We start from the raw sequence: 23,012 nt of genomic DNA on the forward strand, positions 1-23,012 counted from the left end.
AAAAGGGAGGCGTACCAACATAAAGTTTGGACTCTAAGCCCTGGATTGAAGCAACATAATATCAATTTGCTACACGGAGGATTCGAACCCGCAAACCACAGCTTCAAAAGCTGACATTCTGCCATAAATCTATTGGAAAATTATATTAAAATAAACTGTATGTTTTTTCAACTTCTATGTATTTTAAAATGCAGGTACCCATTTAACCATGCACTGACTAAACTTAATATTTTTATATAAACGTGATTAATTTTATCTTACAGATAATATGAAGATTTGTAGTGTAATCATTACTGAGCAAACGCAAATAAGATAACCAATAGTCTAATAGGTGTCGAGCAGACTAGACTGCTTCATTTCATTTGTATTGAAGCAATTTAAAATGGACATCGTATCTTATCTTTTGGATCACATCAACATTTTCTTTATATTCTCCTTGGGTTATTTTATAGCTGTATTCTGCGTACAGAAACGAAAATTCTACTCCCAAAAAGGTAATACATAAATAAATTAAAAATAATATTCTATCAATGATCATAATATGACACTCGTATATTTTTATATTATTATTCATACATGATTCAAAAAAACCCTCAGAAACATAATTATTAGAAAAAATCTTTAAAAAATATGGTTTCGGGCCGTACTCAAACCCGTTTCCCTTGGATTCCAGCAAATGTGCTTTACCAACTTAGCCACCTGTACCCTATCTAATTATGACGAAATTAACCAATAGTCATAAAACTGAAGCAATTATCAAATTTCGTTAATATTGGCAACTGGCTTTTGTGTTTTGAATCAAAGTACCAATAATAGGTGACCTTGATTCCTAACTGATCGGAATCGTTCCAAATATGTAGTTGCACTTACTTACAATTTTTTTTTTCAAGGAATTGTTCACAATATTTAAAAATTTAACATTCTGTATGGAATGTAAGTACATAATTTGGAAACACTTATTCATACCTAAGAAAATCTTGAAAAAAATATTGTCGCATTGGCCGGAATCTGATGGATGTGGGTTCAAGTCCCACCTGACACCATATTTTTTAATATGTAAGTATCTGAGATGTTTCCGAATTATGTATGTTCACTAAAGAATGTTGTATTGTTAAATCTTGTGAATCGTTGAATAAAAAAGTTTATTATATTAGTATTATTAATGTATGATTGATGTTCATTTAATACGAAGTTTTATTTATTTATCTACCCGATAGGTAGGTAACTCTATTGTTTTAGTTTCAAAGTGATGCAGAGAAGACAGAAAAATGATATCTTTACTCAATTACTTATTGAAAGCATAATTAAATCAAATATGTACCTAGTTACATGCATTTTTTTTGTATCTGACGTCATAGCTTTTAATAGTTCAAAGTGATGTGATGTCAAATTAACCATGTAGTATAAGTAAATGATGATGATGCTTTAATTGTATGTTTAAAACATTATAATAATATGAATCTCTGTCTCATTTTTTAGCTCGTATGCCATACAAATCTGTAAAAAATGAACCTCACTTTAATAGTTCTGTATTTATTTCAATAAACTAATTTACTGATGGATAATAATATTTCAGAGTGGAACTATGTATTTAAAAGAGTATGGGCTGAACACGTATTGAAGAAATGGAGGAAGTCTCGTCAGAGCAACGAGCGTCCGAGAGGCACAGAAAATGAAAACCTGCACAGTTTGAAGCTTGAAGACAGTTGCGATGCTTTAACTTTGTGGGGAGCAAACGCAGAAGGAGCGTCACTGTTTATTAGATTTTCAAGAAAAACGCACAATGTCGCTGATGTTTCACTCAATCTTTTACTGGAGGATGGGTCATCATATTCTATGCCAAGTAAGTGCACTTTCTTTTATGTATTTATTTATTACTATAAAAAAAAAATTGACAAATAATGATCCCATGATGGCCAAGGGGCTTACGCGACCGCTTATAATATTGTGGGTTCCAGGTTCGAATCCTGGGTATGGCAAATACGCATATTGATTTTAATTTGCGTTTGGAGTCAGAGTATGGACCCAATAGGTTGAGCAAGTGGCTAACATCCATTTCTCTTAAAAACAAAAATCTGTTAATAGAAATCTCCACTCTATGCAGGACCATAATATGATCCTTTTAGGATCAGACATGGTCAGAAGAAATAAAAAAAAAATAGGCAAATGAGGATGAGAAAGAATGTTAACAGTGGAGGTTGTATTAACAGATTTGTTTTCACGAGAAATGGGTGTTAGCCACTTGTTAGACACAAATTGAAAAACAATATATTATGCATATTTTCCCGACCCAGGATTCAAACCTGGGACCGCTCAAGAAATAATTGGAAAAAAGTTTGAATGTGTTTCGCACATTATAATAGAGTTCTACTAAAAATGCAACTTTAATTTTTTACTGAAATATTCATTATTCAATTTTACCTCTTCAGATACACCTAGATGCATGCTGGAAAGTGGAACGTCTCAAGTATGGAATGGAGGTGACCTCAGTTTGATTCTTTTGGATGATTTCAAAAGATGGAGAATTATTTACAATGGCATTCTCATTAAGAATGGATCCTCAGATAATAGTGACAATCAGCACGTGAGAATGAATTTTATGTATGTTACACAAATTTTTTTATCAAAAAATATAATAGCATAATAAGGATAATAATATAGTACAGCAGGCGCTCGGTAATCCGGCATTCACCAATCCGGCACGTCCAATATTCCGGCATTTTGCAACTCAGCTCTCCTGCTCTATAATCCAGCAAGTTTCTCATTAAACTGCCGGATTACAGAGCAGAGAGCCGTTCGCTCGGCAGTTCGGTGCCCGACCTTGACAGATAAACACGTGTTCAAATCTGTGATAGAATTATTTCCTATAAAAATCCAATAATCCGGCATTTCTGACAATCCGGCATAGGTGAAAAAATATGGGTGCCGGATCACCGAGCGCCTACTGTAGTTGTAATTATTATATTTGACCCACTATGAATAGATTACTCTTAAGATTAATTAAGAAAAACAATTGTTTCTTACTCCGAACTACCGTGAGGCCCACCGACCCACGATACAATTTTGTGCAAGATGACGTCACGTGGCATGCTGTAATATCTTGATTCCTTCATGGTAAAACCAAAAGAGTGCCTAGATTGTATTTTTACTTTAAATTATGACTTTTTAAATGGTTAGCTATTTTCTCTGAAATGTTACTATGAATGCAATTAATTTGCAGAATTTATCTACGAATAACTCGCAGTTTGGATTGGTTAGTTAAGCTAGGGCTACAGATCATTCAGGCCCATGTCTGACTGCACGACTGTCCTCCAGGTATCTCTATACTGATCTCTTCATCTCTAGTCGGTCACATTCAGCCTCTCTTCTTCCTTCTTGATGTTTTCTGCCCATCTTTTTCGCACCATCGAGACATTGACTATATCAGGCTTAAATTATTCGCAGAGCTCAGCATTCGTATGGATGCGCCACCTTTGGTTTTCTTTAACAAGTCCAAGTATTCTCTGGAAAATTTTATTTTTGATACTTGGACAGTCTTCTTTTGTTTGTTAGGCTTCAGGTTTCACAGAAGGCAGTTGTTAAGATAATTGAGGTTTATGTGGCAAAAACGTTATTCACATATAAACTTATTCATAATGAAAAATGGCAAGAAAATTCACTGTCTTTCATAGTGCTTTTCTTTAAAAAAACGTCTGTACAATGCTAAGATGTTAAAATCCTATAGAAATGGAGCCTGAATGTATGAAATTAAAGCAAAGCACTGATTCAGTTAGCTACAAGTCACTTCGCATTAGAGGTTCATTTGCAAAGAACTTCCCACTACTGCTACGACATAGTATATTTTTGCCAATTTTCAGGGATGAGTAGATCAGCAGCTAATAATATGTACTTACTACATACACTTCAGCATTATTGTTTAGTTAAAAAATCCTGTAAAATTTGTGTCAAACCATTTTTATAATTTAAATTGAGTAATTAATCACAATGCATATTAAAAAATGGCTGCCATTGTATGTCAGAAAATCAGAGTGCCAACTGAGCGATGTTAATATTTGTGAAGTTTATCAACTTAACCATGCTTCATGCGTTTGCTAAATAATTTGAAATGTCATAACAGAAATAACAATATATAAGGTTCCTTCTATTTATAGCCCAAATTCTTTGGTATCATGTACTTAAATATAGTAAAATAATACAATTTTTTGAATTAAAATACAAATCTCTTATTTTGTCAAGTTGGATCGCTGGTTCGGAACCCATAAGTTTTCTTGACGAGAGCAGTATAAAAATTATGGCAGATTCACTTGCAGTCAAACCGTGGAGAAACATGAACTGGATGCATCCTATGTAAGATTATTTTGAGTTTTATTTTATTTTTACTACTGATACGTATATTATGGACAGCATTTGACAGCCTTGAGTTAGCCATAATTTATAATAGGATCAAGTTTTATTTTTGTATGTACTAAATTAGCTTTAACAATGGTAATAAAAATTACCCGCTTAGAACATTACTGTTCAATTCTGAGAAGACAGGCTGTACCTACCTGTCATCAAATAATACGTCCCTAAAAGCACATCCTCATTTAGACTGTTTGCATGGAAGAGTTCTTTTGTGAATATCATCGGTAAGTGATCTTGGCATTATGTTTGACAGTAAACTGATATTTAGTAGACATATGGTTAGGTACCATTTGTACCAATGTGCTACAAATATTGGGAGTCATCTTGCATACTTACCGGATCTTTTTCGATGTCACTGTATTAAAAGTTCTTTATAATTCCTTAGTTCAAAGCAGGCTTGAGAGTTGGTCTATTTTTTGGGTCCTGTCAGTTAATGGGAGACGTGCGCCGCGTAGATCAAAATGGAGCTTTTATCGTATTTTCAAAGCATGATCTTGGACATTCCTTAAACGTTGTAGATAATCTATTTATATAATTTTAAAACCTTATTATGTGTTTGAACATGTACCGTTTATAAAAAAAAGATTTTTTTTTGGTTAGGTATATGTTCAAACACGCACGTTAACATGATTTTACTCCCTACTTCAGTTATAGTTTGTCAAATTATGGCTACGGCTGTATGTTGTAACTTAAACACTGAGAAATGCCAAAAGAAATGGCGTATTTCAAAAAAATACTACCTTATTCTTAGTTTAATAATTATTATAAACAATCATTATTCTTCGGATGTTTATCACACTTGAATGGTCAAAGACATAGCTTATAATCAGTATCTTTAGAATTATCTTCAACTGTGTTAATCTTGCCCATTTTTTGAATAATAAAATGCCTAATTCTTATCAAATTTGGGATCACAGAGATTATCAATATAATTTTTTATTGTAACACTATAATAATGTCGACATAAATTTTACTAATGGTTTTATAAATGCTTTTAAAAATTAATAAATATAAAAAACTTAACACCACTTCACATGGACGTACTGAAATATGACTATATACTAAAACATTAGAGCGAGAGGTTTAAAAGAATACTATTTTATGTAATAAAAATACTTTATGCAGTCATCAAATGTTTAAAATAAATATAAAAGATAATAAGGCTTCAAAATTATATAAATAGATTATCTACAACGTTTAAGGAATGTCCAGGATCATGCTTTGAAAATACCATAAAAGCTCCATTTTGACCTACGCGGAGCACGTGGGCCATTAAAGTACAGCCTTTTTTTCTTTTATTGTGTTAACTGTCAATTCATGGTAGAACTGCATATATTATTGATTATAGTTATTCCAAAGTCCCTCTGAGATGGACGAAACCGTTCCAGATTTATTTATTAAAAGTGGAATAACTACTAAAAAAATTTGCATTTTATTAAATTAATCAATAAAGTACAGACTATAAACTGGATTCAAAAGAAATTATTGAGATCCTTTTACCTCATACTGTATGGATATTATCTGTGGCTTCATCCGACTGACTTTATCTTGGGTATGCTTACATACTGTAGTTTAAATGTTAGAAGAAATCAATATTTGGCAACATACTTCTTCCAACTTGACGCGGTGGAAATGAGAGCTCTGCCATTCTTAATAGTGTTGACCTTTGTGTCCCTGATAACTATATTAGAATTCAGGAGCATCAGTAGTTTGTTCTGACAAAGTGCAGAACTAGCTCGCCTTAGGTAATACCAATTGGGAGAAAAATAAGGTTAATTAGCTCGTTCAGTGTACTTCCATATACTTTTTATGACTTTTGTATTTACTCTTTATAGTGTTCAGCTAATACTGTTACTTATCTCATTCTTATTTTCCATGTCATGTTGTGAACATCTTAAATTTATAAATTATAAAGTTGACTATATTATGTAAAATAAATAAATAAAATTGTTTTCAGTACGCAATTATCAACCGCTGGTTATGATCAGTACGGATGCGTAACAGGGATTATTACAATGGACGGTGTCCAAGAACCAATTTCCCTAAATTTACCAGGAATAAGACAGAGAAGATGGGGGAGAAGCAAATGTTTGCGCTTAAACAATTCCATGAGCATAGTCGGCGTCGGGGAGGACGGAGTAATCTTTCAAATCGTATTGGATACATTGAAACATGAAGGACTACAGTGAGAAACTTTTATTAAATTTATCATTTTATGAGAGTTTATATAATGTGGATATGTGTTATATAGTATTGATCTTGTGGGTAGTATGTATGCTTCATTGTTTTATATTTTTCAGGCTGAAGTTTGGGAACGTACGTAGAGCAAATGGATTTATTGCTTCTATTGATGATATCGACGTCAGCGTTGTAAATTTAGATTCACTTCACCAGTCTGATATGCCGAAAGCGTTTGCTGTTAGATTTTCAGGTATTACACCAAATTAATATAATACAGTTAGCCTATCATGTAATGTGAATATTGTGAAAATAAAATTGCTTCAATAAGTCTTGAAATAAAATTAAAATGGTAAGAAATGATATTAATTGTGAAATTATTTCTTTTCAGCAAATTCTGCACATTTTAAAGTGTTCATTCATTTGCATAATGAAAAAACATTCAATATCAGAGAAGGTATCCCGTGGAATTGGGAAAATACAATAGTTCCTTTTCATTGCGTTATAAATGGCATAGCAGGTTATGGATTTTTGGAAAACGGGAAAAATTACGCAGGTAAACATAGTTCTCTTTGTAACCGCTTGATAACTCCAGCGAGGAGCATTACGGGTTCGCACCATTTCATAAAGTCCCGTGATATGTTGTTCATCTCCTAAGTATCTCCAGGGCATATAGACTGTTATTATTGAATCATTTTGTAGAACATGCTCATGACACGCGAAGCGAAACATCTCTCGCTGTTAATATCAGTCAGTGGCGAAACACATTGTGAACGTGAGTGTACTTGATGCTGTCATAGATTGTTATACAGCGACGAAGCATATTGAAATTAACTTACTCACATTTCTTTTAATTTGCACCACAGAATATTTTGTGTACAGTGGAACCCCGATCTACCGTTCTCGCATAAATAGTCCCGGCAAACATCCATAAGAACAATGTTAAATAATCCCGCATTAACCGTTCCCCGATTTATCGATTTCCTCGATCTATTGTCTAAATATGGTCCCGTCACAAATATTATCCCGATTGACCGTTTTTGCTGAATATTTTTCATTTCGCTTTCGTAGAATTGTTTATGAAACATACAGACCTTTCAGTCGCGTCGCTTTGTTTGCACAGGTCGGTAGGCGCTCAGGCTTGTCTCGTATTTCGTATCATGAATTTTTATAAGTCGCAAGTAAAATTCCCGCCATGAAGAAATCTAGAACTCTAGCTGAGAATCTGAAAATAATTCAAGATGTCGAAAAAAATCCAGGAGAAAAACGATTTTTTTTTATCCGGATCTATCGTTTTTATTAGGGTCCCTTGAAAATCGTAGAATTGGAGTTTCACTGTATTAAGAATAATAATTAAATTGATGTGTAATGTATAATATTGTGTGTTTACTTGTTAAAGGCGACTGTCCATTCAGTGAGTACTCTTCTCCCAAGCATTTAAAGTGGTACACTTCAAACGATTCATTAGCAAATGATCTGTGTGTATCCTTCAAAAATATTAATGCGTGTAATCCGAAGCTTGTCGGAGGAAAGGGTGCTTCTCTATCTCTTTTATACTCCGTCCAAACAGAAGAGGTATGCTTTGATGTTCATTATAATTTAATAGTTTTAATTTACGAAATAAAGCATTTAACCATGTTTTAAACCTAGTTTCGGTAATTAATCTAGATAAAAATTTTGGCATATCTCATTTAATTGGTGGGACGCGGTTTGTGCACCACTGGTATAAGAATCAATCATTGTCTAAAAATCTCTTCTGTGCTTATTCATTTTTTAAAAAACAACAATTTTCTGAAAATGGATAGTATTTTAGCCATATATATTTTTAATAATGCGCTGAAAATAATCCAATGAAAATATTTTTCAGTATACCGTTCCTGATGGCTTCTGTCTTACTGTGAATTCACTAGAAAAGCATATTAATGAATACTCGGTACTGTCTGATGTTTTGCAAGACATTGTAAATGTAAATTTGAACTACAATGAAGAAGCTCTTCAAAATGCGTGTAAGAGGTAAGGGAACATTTATTTTTCTTTGTATCCACTCACAAATTAATAGAACACAATATTACCAAAAGACTCTTTAGAAGCTTTTATTAAATCTTAACATTTTTTATTTTAGAGCTGAAAAACTGTTTTCGGAGACTCCAGTGTGTCACGTAGTAGTGGAAAGTGTCCGTGAATATTTTAAAGAGTTATCCATACACAAAACCAGAGAACTGGTCTCCACTAAACAGTATTTTGCTGTAAGATCATCAGGTAATAAAATCATAAATTTTGGTAATGTCTTATTTCGTCACTGTTCTGGCAGAAGACACTAATTCGAAAAAATGACATATTGAGTTAGTTATACCAAAATGTTCCTTATTTCAAACTTTACCGTCTGGAAACCCTCTTAATAAATAACCAGTCTATATTTTAAAGTCATCCTTTTTACGACTCCTTAATAAACTCACATGATAGACCATTTCAAACATTTTAACAACTTCAAAGTCAAATTACTCAAAACTAGTATTCTCCAGTTAGTGTGTTCTGCCAGAACAGAGACGATTTATAGGTTCGTATCATTCAACATGAATCAAACTAAGCCATAGACAATATACGTACAAATTGTATGAGTAAAAAATACACCGGAAATGGTTTGAGATTTGACGTTTGGTTCAGTGTATAAATCAAACCGTTCTCGGACCATCAGAAATGGTTTGACATGAAACGTCAAACCAATTCAGACGGTTCATAGACTAATGATGATTTGTCAAACATCAGAAAAGCGTTTCTGTGGACATTCTACCAAACGGTCCCAAATCCAACAAATCCAATGGTGCGATTTGATTTGTTCAATTCAGGTTGAGTGATACGAACCTTTATATGTCTATAGGATAATGAAAAATCTACATAATGTGTAATCAGAACCACCAGATTAATCATTGTTTCCAGTAAACGAAAGCTCATTAAGTGAACACTACTACTCTACGGCAACATCTTCTTGGCTACGTGTTAAAACTGTGAACTAACATTCTCCTCCCATTTTTAACTGCACTTCCATTGTAAACTAACAAGCTCCTCCCATTTAGTCGACAACAGCGCCTTCCTTCACGTAGCCAAGAAGATGTTGTCGTACAATACATCTTGTATTTTTCCGGAAGTCACTACAGACGAGTATGTCAGTGTTGTCATTATTGTGGTAAAAAAACCCGTAACGAAATAAGTTTTTATATAATAATATTTTTACCAACAGCCATATACTAAAATCTCCCATCTATGACTTATACATTAAAGTTGTATATGTACAAAAATATCAAAAAGCATTCTCTCAAAGTCTCAATCAGTGTCATAGCATAACAGAGTCATAACATGTTGCTGCAAAAATGTAATAATTCTTTGTACTGCAAAGGGTGTTAGTAAATGAACAGTCATATTGTTGTAAAATGTGAAAGGGTAATTGTTTTCATGAATTTGTTCCATGTAAAGATATTTTGAAGAAATTAAAATTAATTATTTCATCTTTCCTAAATTTCCTATTCCCTTAAAAAAGTTTTTGGGGGGACAGCAATTTTAGCTTTGGCACCCGGACAGCAACCACTCTTAGCGTGGTCCTGCTCTAATCACTATTGTATGCATATATTTTCAAGATATGAAAAAAAAGTCTATTTATCAATTCAGGTATTGGAGAGGATTCAGAAGAATTATCAGCAGCCGGTCAAAACGCTACGATTTTAGGCTGCGAAACATTTGATGATGTACTTAGCGGTATCCAAAAATGTTGGGCTTCACTATTTTCATTTCAAAGTGTAGCTTATAGAAGGTATGTTTCACAAATGACACATTATTATGTACCTAGGTACATATAAATTCTGAATAATAATATACATAATTTTGATCAATTTAAGACACACACCTAAGTATTTGTCCAAATGGGTTTCGAACCCATATTGATCGCATTTTGGGTGATACGAATTGAGCTATCGCCCCAAGTGCCTACATCCTTATCCGATGCTGATATTTCCTTCTCAATACATACCTATATCAAATTCTGTCAATAATTGCGGACAACCAAAGATCTTGAAGAAGACCTTCTTGTATTTAGATGGCATAAAAAGAACCACTAAGACCAGTAATTTTCACAGAAACATATAAAAAAAGACAGAAAGCAATTTGTATTGCCTACAAAAATGGCACTAATGTCAAACTATAAGGAATGTCACCCTTGGTTAAAAACTAATTCAATGGAAAATAATATACTTACACAAATATATTTATATGAGTACTTACAATGTAATATTATTATTAAATTGTGCTTATTCTCGTTAAGATACAGTGCAGTGCTATGGTAGTTCTACTAGGGGCATCTAGTGACAGTGATGCATGCAATTTAATACAATTTAGTTTTGACATTACAAGTGTTACATATCATTAATTTATAGTCGTGTTTATCATTAAAATTCAGTTTATTAAGTTGCAGTGCAGCGAAAATATTTTTGTATAATTTAATAAAATCTAATTTCAGTGTGGTCACAAATTGAAGCTCGATTTGATATAAGTAAACAAAAAGGAATTCGAGTTATACACATTTTTACTTTTTAGAAAAATCAATGCTTTTTACATTAAAATTAAAACTATGTAGAACGTAAACATAAAATGTAAACTACGTTATAAAGAAAATTGAATATTTTCCTTTTTTCATACTAAAACTACAGACAGCATGGACAAGAAGTAAAATGTGGAATGGGAGTCGTGGTGCAGGTAGTTGTGGAAGCGAATGCGGCCGGAGTGATGTTCACGCGCCATCCGACCACAGGAAATCCTTCTTGCATTCTTATCACTTCCAACTTTGGGCTAGGAGAGGTAAGTCAAAACTTTCTGTCTGCATACTTAATAATTATGTTATGCGTTTTAGTTATTTTCATTAATTTTAATGACAATTTAACACAGCGTATGGCAACATCCAGAAGATGGCACTAATGCACTGACGTTTTGACGGTCAGCCCTTGACTTGACTGCAATCTAACATTATTTGTTTATGTTTCAGAGTGTGGTTTCGGGTCAGGTCGAACCGGACACAATAATATTAAACAGAGACCTTCAAAACAAACTGTCAATTCGTGAGATTAATGTTGGCAAAAAAACACACAGGGTGGATATTGCCAGATCAAATAAAACTATGCACGGTGACAATGGCATTGAAAAGATATTACTTGATGACCATGAAGCTCAGGCCGTGAGTATATCAGAAGAACAGTGTTTGTTGCTGGGCAAACTGGCAATCAAACAGGAAGCGCTTTGGGGATCCGCAAGAGATATAGAATGGGCAGTTGTCAAGGTATGTAACAAAAATATATAAAAATATTAGTAAGTACTTATCTATTATATGGCCATTACAAATTTGCATCATCTGTGGGGCAGTGAACTGTTGTGTTTTGTTAGGCTGATTTCGTAGTCACGCTGAACGTCGGCGCTGTCGATGATCGCGTAGCTGCTCGGTGCTGACTGTCAGCCCAGATTAGTTTTTGTCTCGTGCCGACTCATCGTGACGCACTTTCAGCGTGACACTGCAACGCTCACTGGCAGTGAAGGCGCTTCAGGGCCGCACAGTGAGTGGGGCTGACGCGCGGCGCGTACGGTCGCTTACGTTCAGCGCCGAAGCTGCTCAGCGCTGAGCAATCAATTTTATTAGAAAACGCTAGATTATGATAATACATATTCGCTGATCAGCGCCGACGTTCAGCGTGACTGGAAAATCAGCCTTAAATTAAAGTTTGGAAATAGATATATCTGCAATACAATAATTCTTGATCACATTGGTAAAATCTAATATAGAATGATGGCATTCTTAGCGGATTGTCTTGTAGTTTTTAAATAATGGTGATTTTAATTAATTTAATTTCCTGAATAAAAAATATTTATGCTCAAATTGAAAATACATATTCTAAATTAACATTCTAATTTAACATTAATATTTAACATTTTTTAAAACCCATATATTTAGATTAAAAATTGTTTAAATAGAGAATCTTATCAATCATCTTGTAAAAGACTAATAGGATTAATTTTATTGAAAAGTTTCTAACATAAGAAGTTTTTGACTGTTGTATTGTAATGTAGGTATGTTTTTATTTACATAGATGAAAATAGGTTAAAGTTACTAATTATATTTGATAAATATCTGATTTCAGGGAAAAATATATTTGTTACAAGCCCGACCCATCACAAGTTTGGCTAATTGGACGGAATTCGAACTATGTCATGAATTTGATTCACCTATAATGTCAAACAGTGATATTTTGACATTCGCCAATACCGGAGAGGTAAATTCTCTTTCCAACAAATTAGTGTCTAAAGACATACTTTGTATTCACACCAGAGTTTTAAAATCCCAGAATTCCGAGATCTAGATATCCTGCTTGATTTGTTGATCCGTATATCCCAGATATGAAAATACAGGAATCGAATCGAATGAAGTAGCATATTTATGGAGACTATAGAAGTGTAGGTAACTTGAATTAATGGCTAGTTCAACTCAATAAATCGGTAAAAAAATATAAAGAAATTTTGATTTAATGACTACTATGTTAATTAATATGAGTTTCCTGATTATTATTGAAATATAATATCACGTCTATTTTTTTCTATCTTACAAATATTGTTTTTGTTTAATATTGAATAAACGTAAGATTTAAGAATGTTTGATTTTCATTATTGAAAAAACCTCAGAAACATACCCTTTATGAAAAAAAATTGTAGGAAAAAAGTAAGACTGAGTGAGGGTAAGTGCTCTTATATTTTAAGCTATGAATCTGTATTTTTACTTTTTACCTGCCAAATCATGTTAAAAAATAAAAACATGTCACTAGACATGAAATATATATTATTTGTATAGATTTTTGAATAGAAAAAATTCTAACTACTCATTCACGACAATATTTTCTAATGTTTCTACCAATCCTGGAATCGAAATCAGAAATACTAATTATCATGCGATATTTTTTTTTGTCTGGGATTGCATCGTAAAATTATGACTGACTGGAATAATCATATTCTCTGAAATGTCATTGATGTCTAATTACCAAGCTCAAAGATGTTGAAATAAAAATCCTCTTTTACCTGAAAAATAAATGTTTTGTTATTTCTCAGGTATTACCAGGTTCCATGTCACCTCTCTCACTTTCCACAATTGGAAAATGTCTTGATGATGGCATAACAAGGTCTACTGGAAGTACTCCATCCCCCTTTTACCAGAAGGCACTGGGAGCAACACATTATCATATAGGAATAAATCTATTTGCCGTAAGTAATATCTCACATCTGGGTACTCAAATATTTATTTTTCATACGAGCTCAATAAAAATGTTTCTCTAATTAAGTAAGATAATTTTTACAAATTCATCACTTCCAACAGAGCATCAATGTCAGAATTATCCAAAACAGTGCTAGTGAACCTTTATATGCTTACGTATCAAAAATTTTTAACAAATACAATGGGCAACATTCCAAAAACTACGTATATTGGTATTATTGATTTATTATTGTGAATTTACAAAAATATATCTTTTCCTCCCTCCACAAATTCAACCAGAAACGATGCATTGAAAATTAAATTTAGATATGATTTTAAATGCAATACTTACTTTTATTCAAGTAGCATGACATGCTGACACATTGTGTCACCACTTAAAAACACATACAATGACAAACTGGTGGAAAGCCATTTATAAATTTGTTTCAGAATCCTTTGTTCTACAGTATTTCTAGCTGTAGAATCTTTTATTATTTTGGTGAGTGTTCCGTATCTGTAAATAAAAATGGACCACAATTTAATCATGATTCTTTTATGTTTATATTATTGTCCATTACTAAATGATTTTCGGTGCCTGGCAATAACATTGTAAATAACATAACTCATTGCTTCCCACCCATTTTCGCATCTAAGTACACTATTTGAATTATAAAATTTTTACATCACGCTGAAGAATTATACTTATTCACTTTTTTCCAAACATTTAATTTAACAATAATATTCTTAATTTTTCCTGAAAAAATATCCGAAGTAAATATTTTGTAATAGAAGTTTTCTTATATCATCATCAGCCGGGGTCAATCCACTGCTGGATGAAGGCCTCCCCAACCTTCTTCCACTCTCTCGGTCCTGTGTCGTTCGTTGCCACGTATTTCCGCCAAACTTTACCAGTTCGTCAATCCAGCGGCTTTTAGGGCGACCCTGTGGCCGTTTCGTGCCCCTTGTGTACCACTGGATGACGACATTTGTCCAGCGGCCGTCCTTTCGGCGAGCAATGTGCCCCGCCCATCTCCATTTCAGCTGTTTGGCAACGTCTAATGCATCGCGTACTCCTGTCTGCTTCCTAACCCATTCGTTTACGTTTATTCTCTTATGGTCCTTTTGCGTGATGCCCATATATTATTATAAAAACTATAGAAATGTACAAAAAATGGATGTCAACAGGCATGCTCCACCCAAGAAGAATTTCTTTATTGGACTGGAAATCAAAAGTATTTACTTTTTTTAGTTTAATTTAGTTAATTATTTCTTTCATTCATATCCAAAAATATCTTGCGGCACACCTTCCAATCATTCGTGGATATTGGTTGGGTATCCTGTTATAATTGACCGCAGTAATATTTGAATGATTGATATGCTTTATTAAATACGTTGATTGTATGTTTCTGTATAAATATATCTAATAAAATGTATTTCATATACGAATTTTTCACATGCCAGCAGAATTTTCTCATATGCCACAGGTGACACGCGTATCATATGTTCACTACCGCTGATCTATGGTGAAACCAGTTCTCAAGGAGATAGTTTTATATAAATATTTAACCTGGTATCTGGCACATGGGAAGTTCGTAAATATTTCAGACCGAATAAACCTTCCATATAGCGATAGTGTGATAACTTTTGTCCAAAAAATGCAGGCCAACTATTATATAACAACTTGTTTCAATCTCAAGATATTTCCATTAAATCATTTTACCATAACTACATAAGAATCTACTCCGATGAGTGGCAATTCAATTTATAAGTATATATACATTTTTTTTCCAGACATTTCTTTCAAAAGTGGATGACACTATAACTATTGATAACAAAGTCATGGACGTGGCCGTTTTCGGCCATATTGTAACTGATCGCGCAATGCATTCTGTGGCTATACACAGACACGGCATCAATACCTTCTTCAAGAAAATTCATCTCACCTGCAACATGGCTATGGTAATTCTACATTTCTTATTATAAAGCTACTATAATAATTATAGGATAGCTCATAGATGGGTTTTATTTCTTTAACTGGTTCTATGCTTTAGCGAGTTTTCTCGCTCTATGAGGCTGTGATCGATAGGCCGCACATACAAATTTCACGAGTTATCTCGTCAGACTTTAAACTCAAATTACTAGCCACTGTCGATTGATTTGCATAATCTAAAAAATTAAACATACAGTGACATCTGTTTGAATAATTATGAAATACTAACCCACAAATTATCGATATACAGTGATTCGCTTGCTTCACTCTATATAATGTGTTCGAATGTTTACGTACCTAACTCTCCTATGGAATTTTGCCTTATGAAAGAAAACCCTATCTATGGAGCTATGTAAAGACAAGAATCAAACTAAAAAACAATACTTATTTCCCAAGAATACTTGCCAACTTACGTATCCATAATGATATTCTCTTATTTCTATATAGAATTGGTGGAGAAGCGAATCACTAATGGAAGCCGGTGCCGTGCGAGCCAATAATTTATATATCAATGTGGGAGAAGAAAACACAGCACTGGAAATGTACAGGGCGATTGATGAGGCTTATCCTTTATTCGCGCTAGGTATCGTGGATCACAACTCCACGACAGTGGCCAGTGTATTTTCCCAATTAGTGTTAATTCAAATCCTAATTCGTGGACAAACCGGTAACTAAGTCTCTAATTATTAATCATTTTTTATTGCACTTTGCATTCTTTATTGTATTTCACTTTCTACAAACTACATAAAGCAATTTTATTCTATGGCATATTATTAGATTTAGAGTAGTTAAGTATAACTGCCTTTACTTATTTTTTTAAAGAACTGCTGAATCATTGTTATCTTGATATAAAGGGAAAATAATGTGGACTAAAGATAAACCCGAGGATCAGATTTACCTAAACGGATTATAATAATGACTATGAATTATAATATTAAATATTAACTGGTATCAAACAATATTAAAAAAAATCGGTGTATGTACGCGCGTTAAAAGTTATACTTCTTTGGTGTAACAAAACAAAAACAAAACTTGTGATAAACTAGATTCTTTGACTAGCTCTTAATTATCTTGTTAAATTACTCACTCAAGAAAAAGAACCGCTTATTGGAACGCCGTTGGTTTATGTCTATACACTTTAACTTATATTACTAAATTATATAATGGTTTCTTGTTGTTTTTATTTTTAAAGTACCAACTGTCACTCTGTTGTTTAATCGTTTGTTTACGTAAGGAATTGCAAATGGGCGACAACAATAAATTCGCTGCCTAGGCAACGGAACAATTTTAAACTATAATATTATACTGTATAATCATCACGATTGCAGTACCATACCATGGCGTAAAGATAGTACGTTCGGCTGATAACCGAACAATCGTGGTTCGAATCCAATCGAGTGCGATTTTTTTCGTGTGAAAAAATAAATTATGTGTTACATGTCACATGCCAAAAATACACTCTGATCTGATTTTCCAAACGCGCCTAAAGAAGGATAATTTCAAAAATCCCATATTTTTAATTGGAGTAGTACCTATATTAAAACAGCTGAAAATACCAAGCCATAAAATCAAGACTGTTATTGTAAAAGTTGATGTGAACGCTTACCAATAGCTGTTAATCCGTTTGAATACAGATTGAATTTCTGGCATGATGTGTTGTACCATACGCTTAAAATATATAAAGGCAGTAACATCTTAGCAGTGTTCTGCGGAACTAAAAATCACCCCCTATTTTATGTACTTACATATCTCCTACTTCTATCCTTAACAATACATAAATACGCTATGAAATCAAAACCATGACACATTCGTATATGTTATAACATTGATGTTTTGTTACATAGTTCCTTGAACCGTTATCAAAGCAATGTTTAAAGTTTATAAGAATCTACCACATACATCAGTGAGTGTTAGATAGCTTCTGGCCAAAAATATTGCCATTGTGTCTTAAAGTGTAATTAATAATATAGCATGGTTACAAAATTTCTAGATTTCACATCTGAAAACTACGCAGATATCGCCGCAATACTTTCATCGTGCCAAAATGTTATATCAGCAGAAATTCCCAAGAGACTTAAAGAAATATCCGACACCATTCTCGCGTCTGGGATGGCCCAGCAATTTTGTGATCAAAACCGAAAGGATGCATATAAATGGCTCGAGAGTGATTGCCCCGATGTTTATAACATGATAAAGAAGTTCCTACAGAATCATGGCCACAGATCAATTAAGGAGGTATGGATTTTTTAAATTCTGCAGTATACATTGCTTAAATCAGAGCTTCCATTCTTATGTACCACAAGACTTTCAAATTTCTACTCAAAATATCGAACAAGTCGTTGCGTTACACTGTGATTTCGGGAATGGGACGATTTGGCACCGCGAACTGGCCTCCGGCGATTGGCCTCCGGTAATTGGCCGCCGGTACAATCGGACGCCGGACCAATTGGACGCCGATCCAATTGGACGCCGACCCAATTGGCCTCCGGGAGGATTGGACGCCGCACAGTTGAATTAAATGCGCAAAGGAATAGACGTACGTTACGATTTGTTGGAGTAAATAAGCAAGTCAGTTTAATATGCTTCTATCTTCTCAGTAGTTGTACCTTATAAATTTCGCGCTTGACAAATTTTTAATATAGATTGAGAATAATTATTATGCCTTATGATGTTTATTAAAAGAAAATAATTCTTCCCTCGCTAAAACTTAAAGATGTGCATAATCTTTTAATTTATTGTCTATACATGGGTACTTATTTATATTTACAACAAATATTAAAAATAATGTTAGATGTTAGAATGAAAATAACATTATATTTCAGCGTTTTATCGACTTAATATTATAATAAAGCTTAAACATGTATATTATTATGCATAAATGCGTATTTTAAGATAGTATGAAATTACAAACAAAATATTAAGTAAGTTATCTGCTAAGTATAAATGTTTCAGTAGTTTGATTGATAAACTACTTAGGTACTGGGTGCTGGACGAAATCCCGAAGGCCGAAATCCCGAAAAATAAAAAAATACAAACGTCAATAATTGCGCAATTTTTGCAAGAGAGATAAAACCCATTTTTTGTGGAAATATAAAATAATGTAAAATAATTTTTTTGGAAAATGGGTTTTTCCGATTGCGCAATTTTTTTTCAGGAGAAACCATTTTGTAGAACGAATGGATTTTGTGTCTCTTGCAAAAATTGCGCAATTCACGAGTGCGCAATTATTGATGTTTGTATTTTACATTTTTTTTTATATTTCCACAAAAAATGGGTTTGTGTCTCTTGCAAAAATTGCGCAATTATTGACGTTTGTATTTTTTTATTTTTCGGGATTTCGGCCTTCGGGATTTCGTCCAGCACCCAGTACCTAAGTAGTTTATCAATCAAACTACTGAAACATTTATACTTAGCAGATAACTTACTTAATATTTTGTTTGTAATTTCATACTATCTTAAAATACGCATTTATGCATAATAATATACATGTTTAAGCTTTATTATAATATTAAGTCGATAAAACGCTGAAATATAATGTTATTTTCATTCTAACATCTAACATTATTTTTAATATTTGTTGTAAATATAAATAAGTACCCATGTATAGACAATAAATTAAAAGATTATGCACATCTTTAAGTTTTAGCGAGGGAAGAATTATTTTCTTTTAATAAACATCATAAGGCATAATAATTATTCTCAATCTATATTAAAAATGTGTCAAGCGCGAAATGTTTAAGGTACAACTACTGAGAAGATAGAAGCATATTAAACTGACTTGCTTATTTACTCCAACAAATCGTAACGTACGTCTATTCCTTTGAGCATTTAATTCAACTGTGCGGCGTCTAATCCTCCCGGAGGCCAATTGAGTCGGCGTCGAATTGGGTCGGCATCTAATTGGGCCGGTGTCCGATTGTACCGGTGGCCAATTACCGGAGGCCAATCGCCGGAGGCCAGTTGGCGGTGCCAAATCATCCTAGACCCGTGATTTCTTAGCCAAAATGGAAACAGTTTTTATGGAATTGGTAGAAGTTAGGTAATATTGTATTCTTTTCGGGCAGTGATTCCCAAAATGTATTACTAAAGGAGTACGTAGTAGAACTTTTTAAAAATGAAAATATTTGCTTCATCTGTTGTCTGACACAATTGTGCGTAGCCAACCGTACTGTTATAGTATTTACACTACATACTATTATGTACTTAGTACTAGCGTACCTACTACATAATAAGATTTTCAATTGACAGATCACATCACCTAAAAAGGTTAAATGACAGCTCAGAAGACCTAAAACAAACAAAAAATATCTCTCACACCTGACTTTGAAAGAAAGTGTCAGATTGGAAAAGCTAAAAAAGAAGGTGTCCATCCTGACTGAAAGTAAAATTTTCAAGAAAGTAGGGTACGCCAGTAAAATTCATGTCTCTATAGAGTAAAGGGGTACCTACTAGAATATTGTAAATTTAAGAAACACTGTGTTATTGAATCAATGCCATTCATTGTTACAGTTTGACTTGATAACTGAAACATGGGGTATCAACCCGACAGGACTGTTAGAAAGCCTTCAAGCGTCAGTGGGTGCGATGCTGCATAATTCAAGTGATTGTCGGATTTCGAAACCACCACCGAGGTCAACCAAACAACTTATCGCTCAATTGAAATCCAAAGTAGACAAGATACCGAGGTATAATAATGGGGTTAATAAAATTTATATGTATTCAATTTTATTTTTAAAATAATGGATGATAATAATAATATACTGTATTAAATTCTAAATGTTTGTTTAATTAGTCGATAGCTATTCCACATAACACCATTATCTCAAGACTAAAAAAATAAAAAACTCATCTCTGCTCTCACAGAAAGACCTACTACCCACTTGGAAACCGTATTAACATAATTAACTTTATTTTCCTAGGTATTATTAAATAATAAACTTATAATATATCCCTTAAATATGTAAGTTTCATACCCTCAGGCATTACCATTACCATTATACATTATTCGATTAAGACCATGTTAAGTAAAAGTAAATTATCCAATTGAACCCATTTGACAGTAATATTTAATTTTTGAATTTCATACTAATTTTAATAACGGTTATGCGTGAATTATGAGAATCTCTTTAATTATGTTATTATTATTTATGGTTAATTCTGGATAAGCTGTTCCAGTCAAATTTAAAATGAGTCTTTTAATGGATTCTGAACCTGTTTAAAATTAGTTGAAATGTTATTTTTCAATCAACAAGATGTGTGCCCTGTATCCAGAGCATGTGTATTTCACCATTCTTCCTCAATATTCCCACTCCTGTTTCAACTAATCCTTATAAAAGTCTATTATGACATCTTCTACAATCTAAATTGTAGGAGTTATATTAAAGTGATGGAAATGATTCCATGGTAAATGGTGGAAATAGTGCATCACTTTTTTTTATTAGCTTACTTTACTGTTGTTCACTGTCAATTATTAATTTTGTATTTATAGCCAATGTACAATATTTGAAATAAAATAAATTAATATATATTATGACTACTTAAGAGTGATTGGGGATATATTTCTAGTATCATAACACTGCATTTTGACGTACCTGTCACGGTAGCAACGCGTGCTAGAGGCTTGTTCAAATATTGTATTGGCTCTCCTTTTAGATGCGACTCTTTTTCGTCATCGCAATAAACCAAAAATCTACTAATAATAATTCTAACATCACTCCTGATCGTTTTAGACTTATTTTTACAATTAAAAGTTTTAAACTATGTAAATTAATAGATTCGTACACCACAGGTGCGATTAGCTACACCGGAGGGGATTGTTAGTTTACAGTTTTAATACGTGGACAAGAAGTTCTTGTTCGACAGTATGTTACTCCACTATTATTTACCTATATATTATCTAAATGGCATTTTTATTATTGCAGGAAGATTCTTCAGTATGTTATACCAATTTGCCAGAAGTCTGTTGCGAATAGAGAAATGACAAAAGCAGGATTAATTACAATTTTACACAAAATCCGCTTAGTATATCGCATGCTGGCCAAAAAAATGATATCTGAGTGGAAAATACCGGATGAAAACATCATCCATTTTATGACTCACCTGGAATTGGGAAAATATTTAGAAACCAGGAATCCGACTTATTTAATCAAGTATGTTTCAAAATTCATTAATACAATGTAAATGAATGGATAATATATTGAACAAAGATAACTTTTTACTTAAGGGCGGACGTGCTCAGCGTTGGTCAAAATGGAGCTTTTATTGTATATTCAAAGCATGGTCCTGGACATTCCTTAAACGTTGTAGATAATCTATTTATATAATTTTGAAGTGTTATTATCTTTTATATTTATTTTAAATATTTGATGACTGCATAAAGTATTTTAATTACATAAAATAGTATTCTTTTAAACCTCTCGCTCTAATGTAATTTTTTTTTTTTAAACGGTACATGTTCAAACACGCGCGTTAACATGATCTTACTCCCTACTTTAGTTTTAGTTTGTTAATTTATGGCTATGGCCGTAAGTTGTAGCTTAACCACTGGGGAATGCCAAAAGAAATGGCGTATTTCAAAAAAACACTACCTTATTCTTAGGTCAATAATTATTATAAAGCAATCATTATTCGTAAGATGTTTATCACACTTGAATGGTTAACGACATAGCTTATAATTAGTATCTTTAGAATTATCTTCAAATGTGTTAATCTTGCCCATTTTATGAATAATAAAATGCTTAATTCTTGCCAAATTTGGGATCACAGAGATTATCAATATAATTTTTTATCGTAAATATTTCACTATAATAATGTCGACATAAATTATACTAATGGTTTTATAAATGCGTTTAAAAATTAATAAATGTAAAAAATCTTAACACCACTGCACATGTATGTACTGAAATATGACTATATTCTAAAACATTAGAGCAAGAGTTTTAAAAGAATACTATTTTATGTAATAAAAATACTTCATGCAGTCATCAAATGTCAAAAATAAATATAAAGGATAATATGGCTTCAAAATTATATAAATAGATTATCCACAACGTTTAAGGAATGTCCAGGATCATGCTGTGAAAAATCCAATAAAAGCTCCATTTTGACCTACGCTGAGCATGTCCCCCCTTAATCAAAAGTTCAGTCAGTTTCTCTCTCGATTAGTTA

The 23,012-nt window shown here is 32.9% G+C and overlaps 2 protein-coding genes across 2 annotated transcripts in view; both read left to right on the forward strand.

The window, feature by feature from the left end:
- The window catches only part of LOC147072063 (lipid scramblase CLPTM1L), a 27,541-nt gene extending 27,253 nt beyond the window's left edge, over positions 1-288 (forward strand). The window contains exon 9 of the mRNA XM_085947649.1: positions 264-288. The gene's annotated coding sequence lies outside the window, so the exon portion shown is untranslated. The remainder of the gene's footprint in view (positions 1-263) is intronic.
- Positions 264-23,012, forward strand: part of LOC147072064 (uncharacterized) — a 27,965-nt gene continuing 5,216 nt past the window's right edge. Inside the window, exons 1-20 of the mRNA XM_085947646.1 lie at positions 264-494; positions 1,577-1,843; positions 2,430-2,601; positions 4,237-4,347; positions 6,362-6,589; positions 6,705-6,835; positions 6,974-7,138; positions 7,982-8,157; positions 8,450-8,595; positions 8,705-8,841; positions 10,246-10,387; positions 11,280-11,427; positions 11,612-11,902; positions 12,756-12,887; positions 13,714-13,866; positions 15,647-15,814; positions 16,293-16,512; positions 17,836-18,080; positions 20,355-20,530; positions 21,767-21,994. Of these exons, the coding sequence (XP_085803772.1) occupies positions 383-494; positions 1,577-1,843; positions 2,430-2,601; positions 4,237-4,347; positions 6,362-6,589; positions 6,705-6,835; positions 6,974-7,138; positions 7,982-8,157; positions 8,450-8,595; positions 8,705-8,841; positions 10,246-10,387; positions 11,280-11,427; positions 11,612-11,902; positions 12,756-12,887; positions 13,714-13,866; positions 15,647-15,814; positions 16,293-16,512; positions 17,836-18,080; positions 20,355-20,530; positions 21,767-21,994 (3,548 nt within the window). The 5' untranslated portion in view covers positions 264-382. The remainder of the gene's footprint in view (positions 495-1,576; positions 1,844-2,429; positions 2,602-4,236; positions 4,348-6,361; positions 6,590-6,704; positions 6,836-6,973; positions 7,139-7,981; positions 8,158-8,449; positions 8,596-8,704; positions 8,842-10,245; positions 10,388-11,279; positions 11,428-11,611; positions 11,903-12,755; positions 12,888-13,713; positions 13,867-15,646; positions 15,815-16,292; positions 16,513-17,835; positions 18,081-20,354; positions 20,531-21,766; positions 21,995-23,012) is intronic.

This window comes from Rhyacophila brunnea, unplaced genomic scaffold (assembly GCF_057557595.1).
Source record: "Rhyacophila brunnea isolate RB1 unplaced genomic scaffold, BYU_Rbru_1.0 scaffold_2, whole genome shotgun sequence".
In the NCBI taxonomy this organism is placed as follows: Eukaryota; Metazoa; Arthropoda; class Insecta; order Trichoptera; family Rhyacophilidae; genus Rhyacophila; species Rhyacophila brunnea.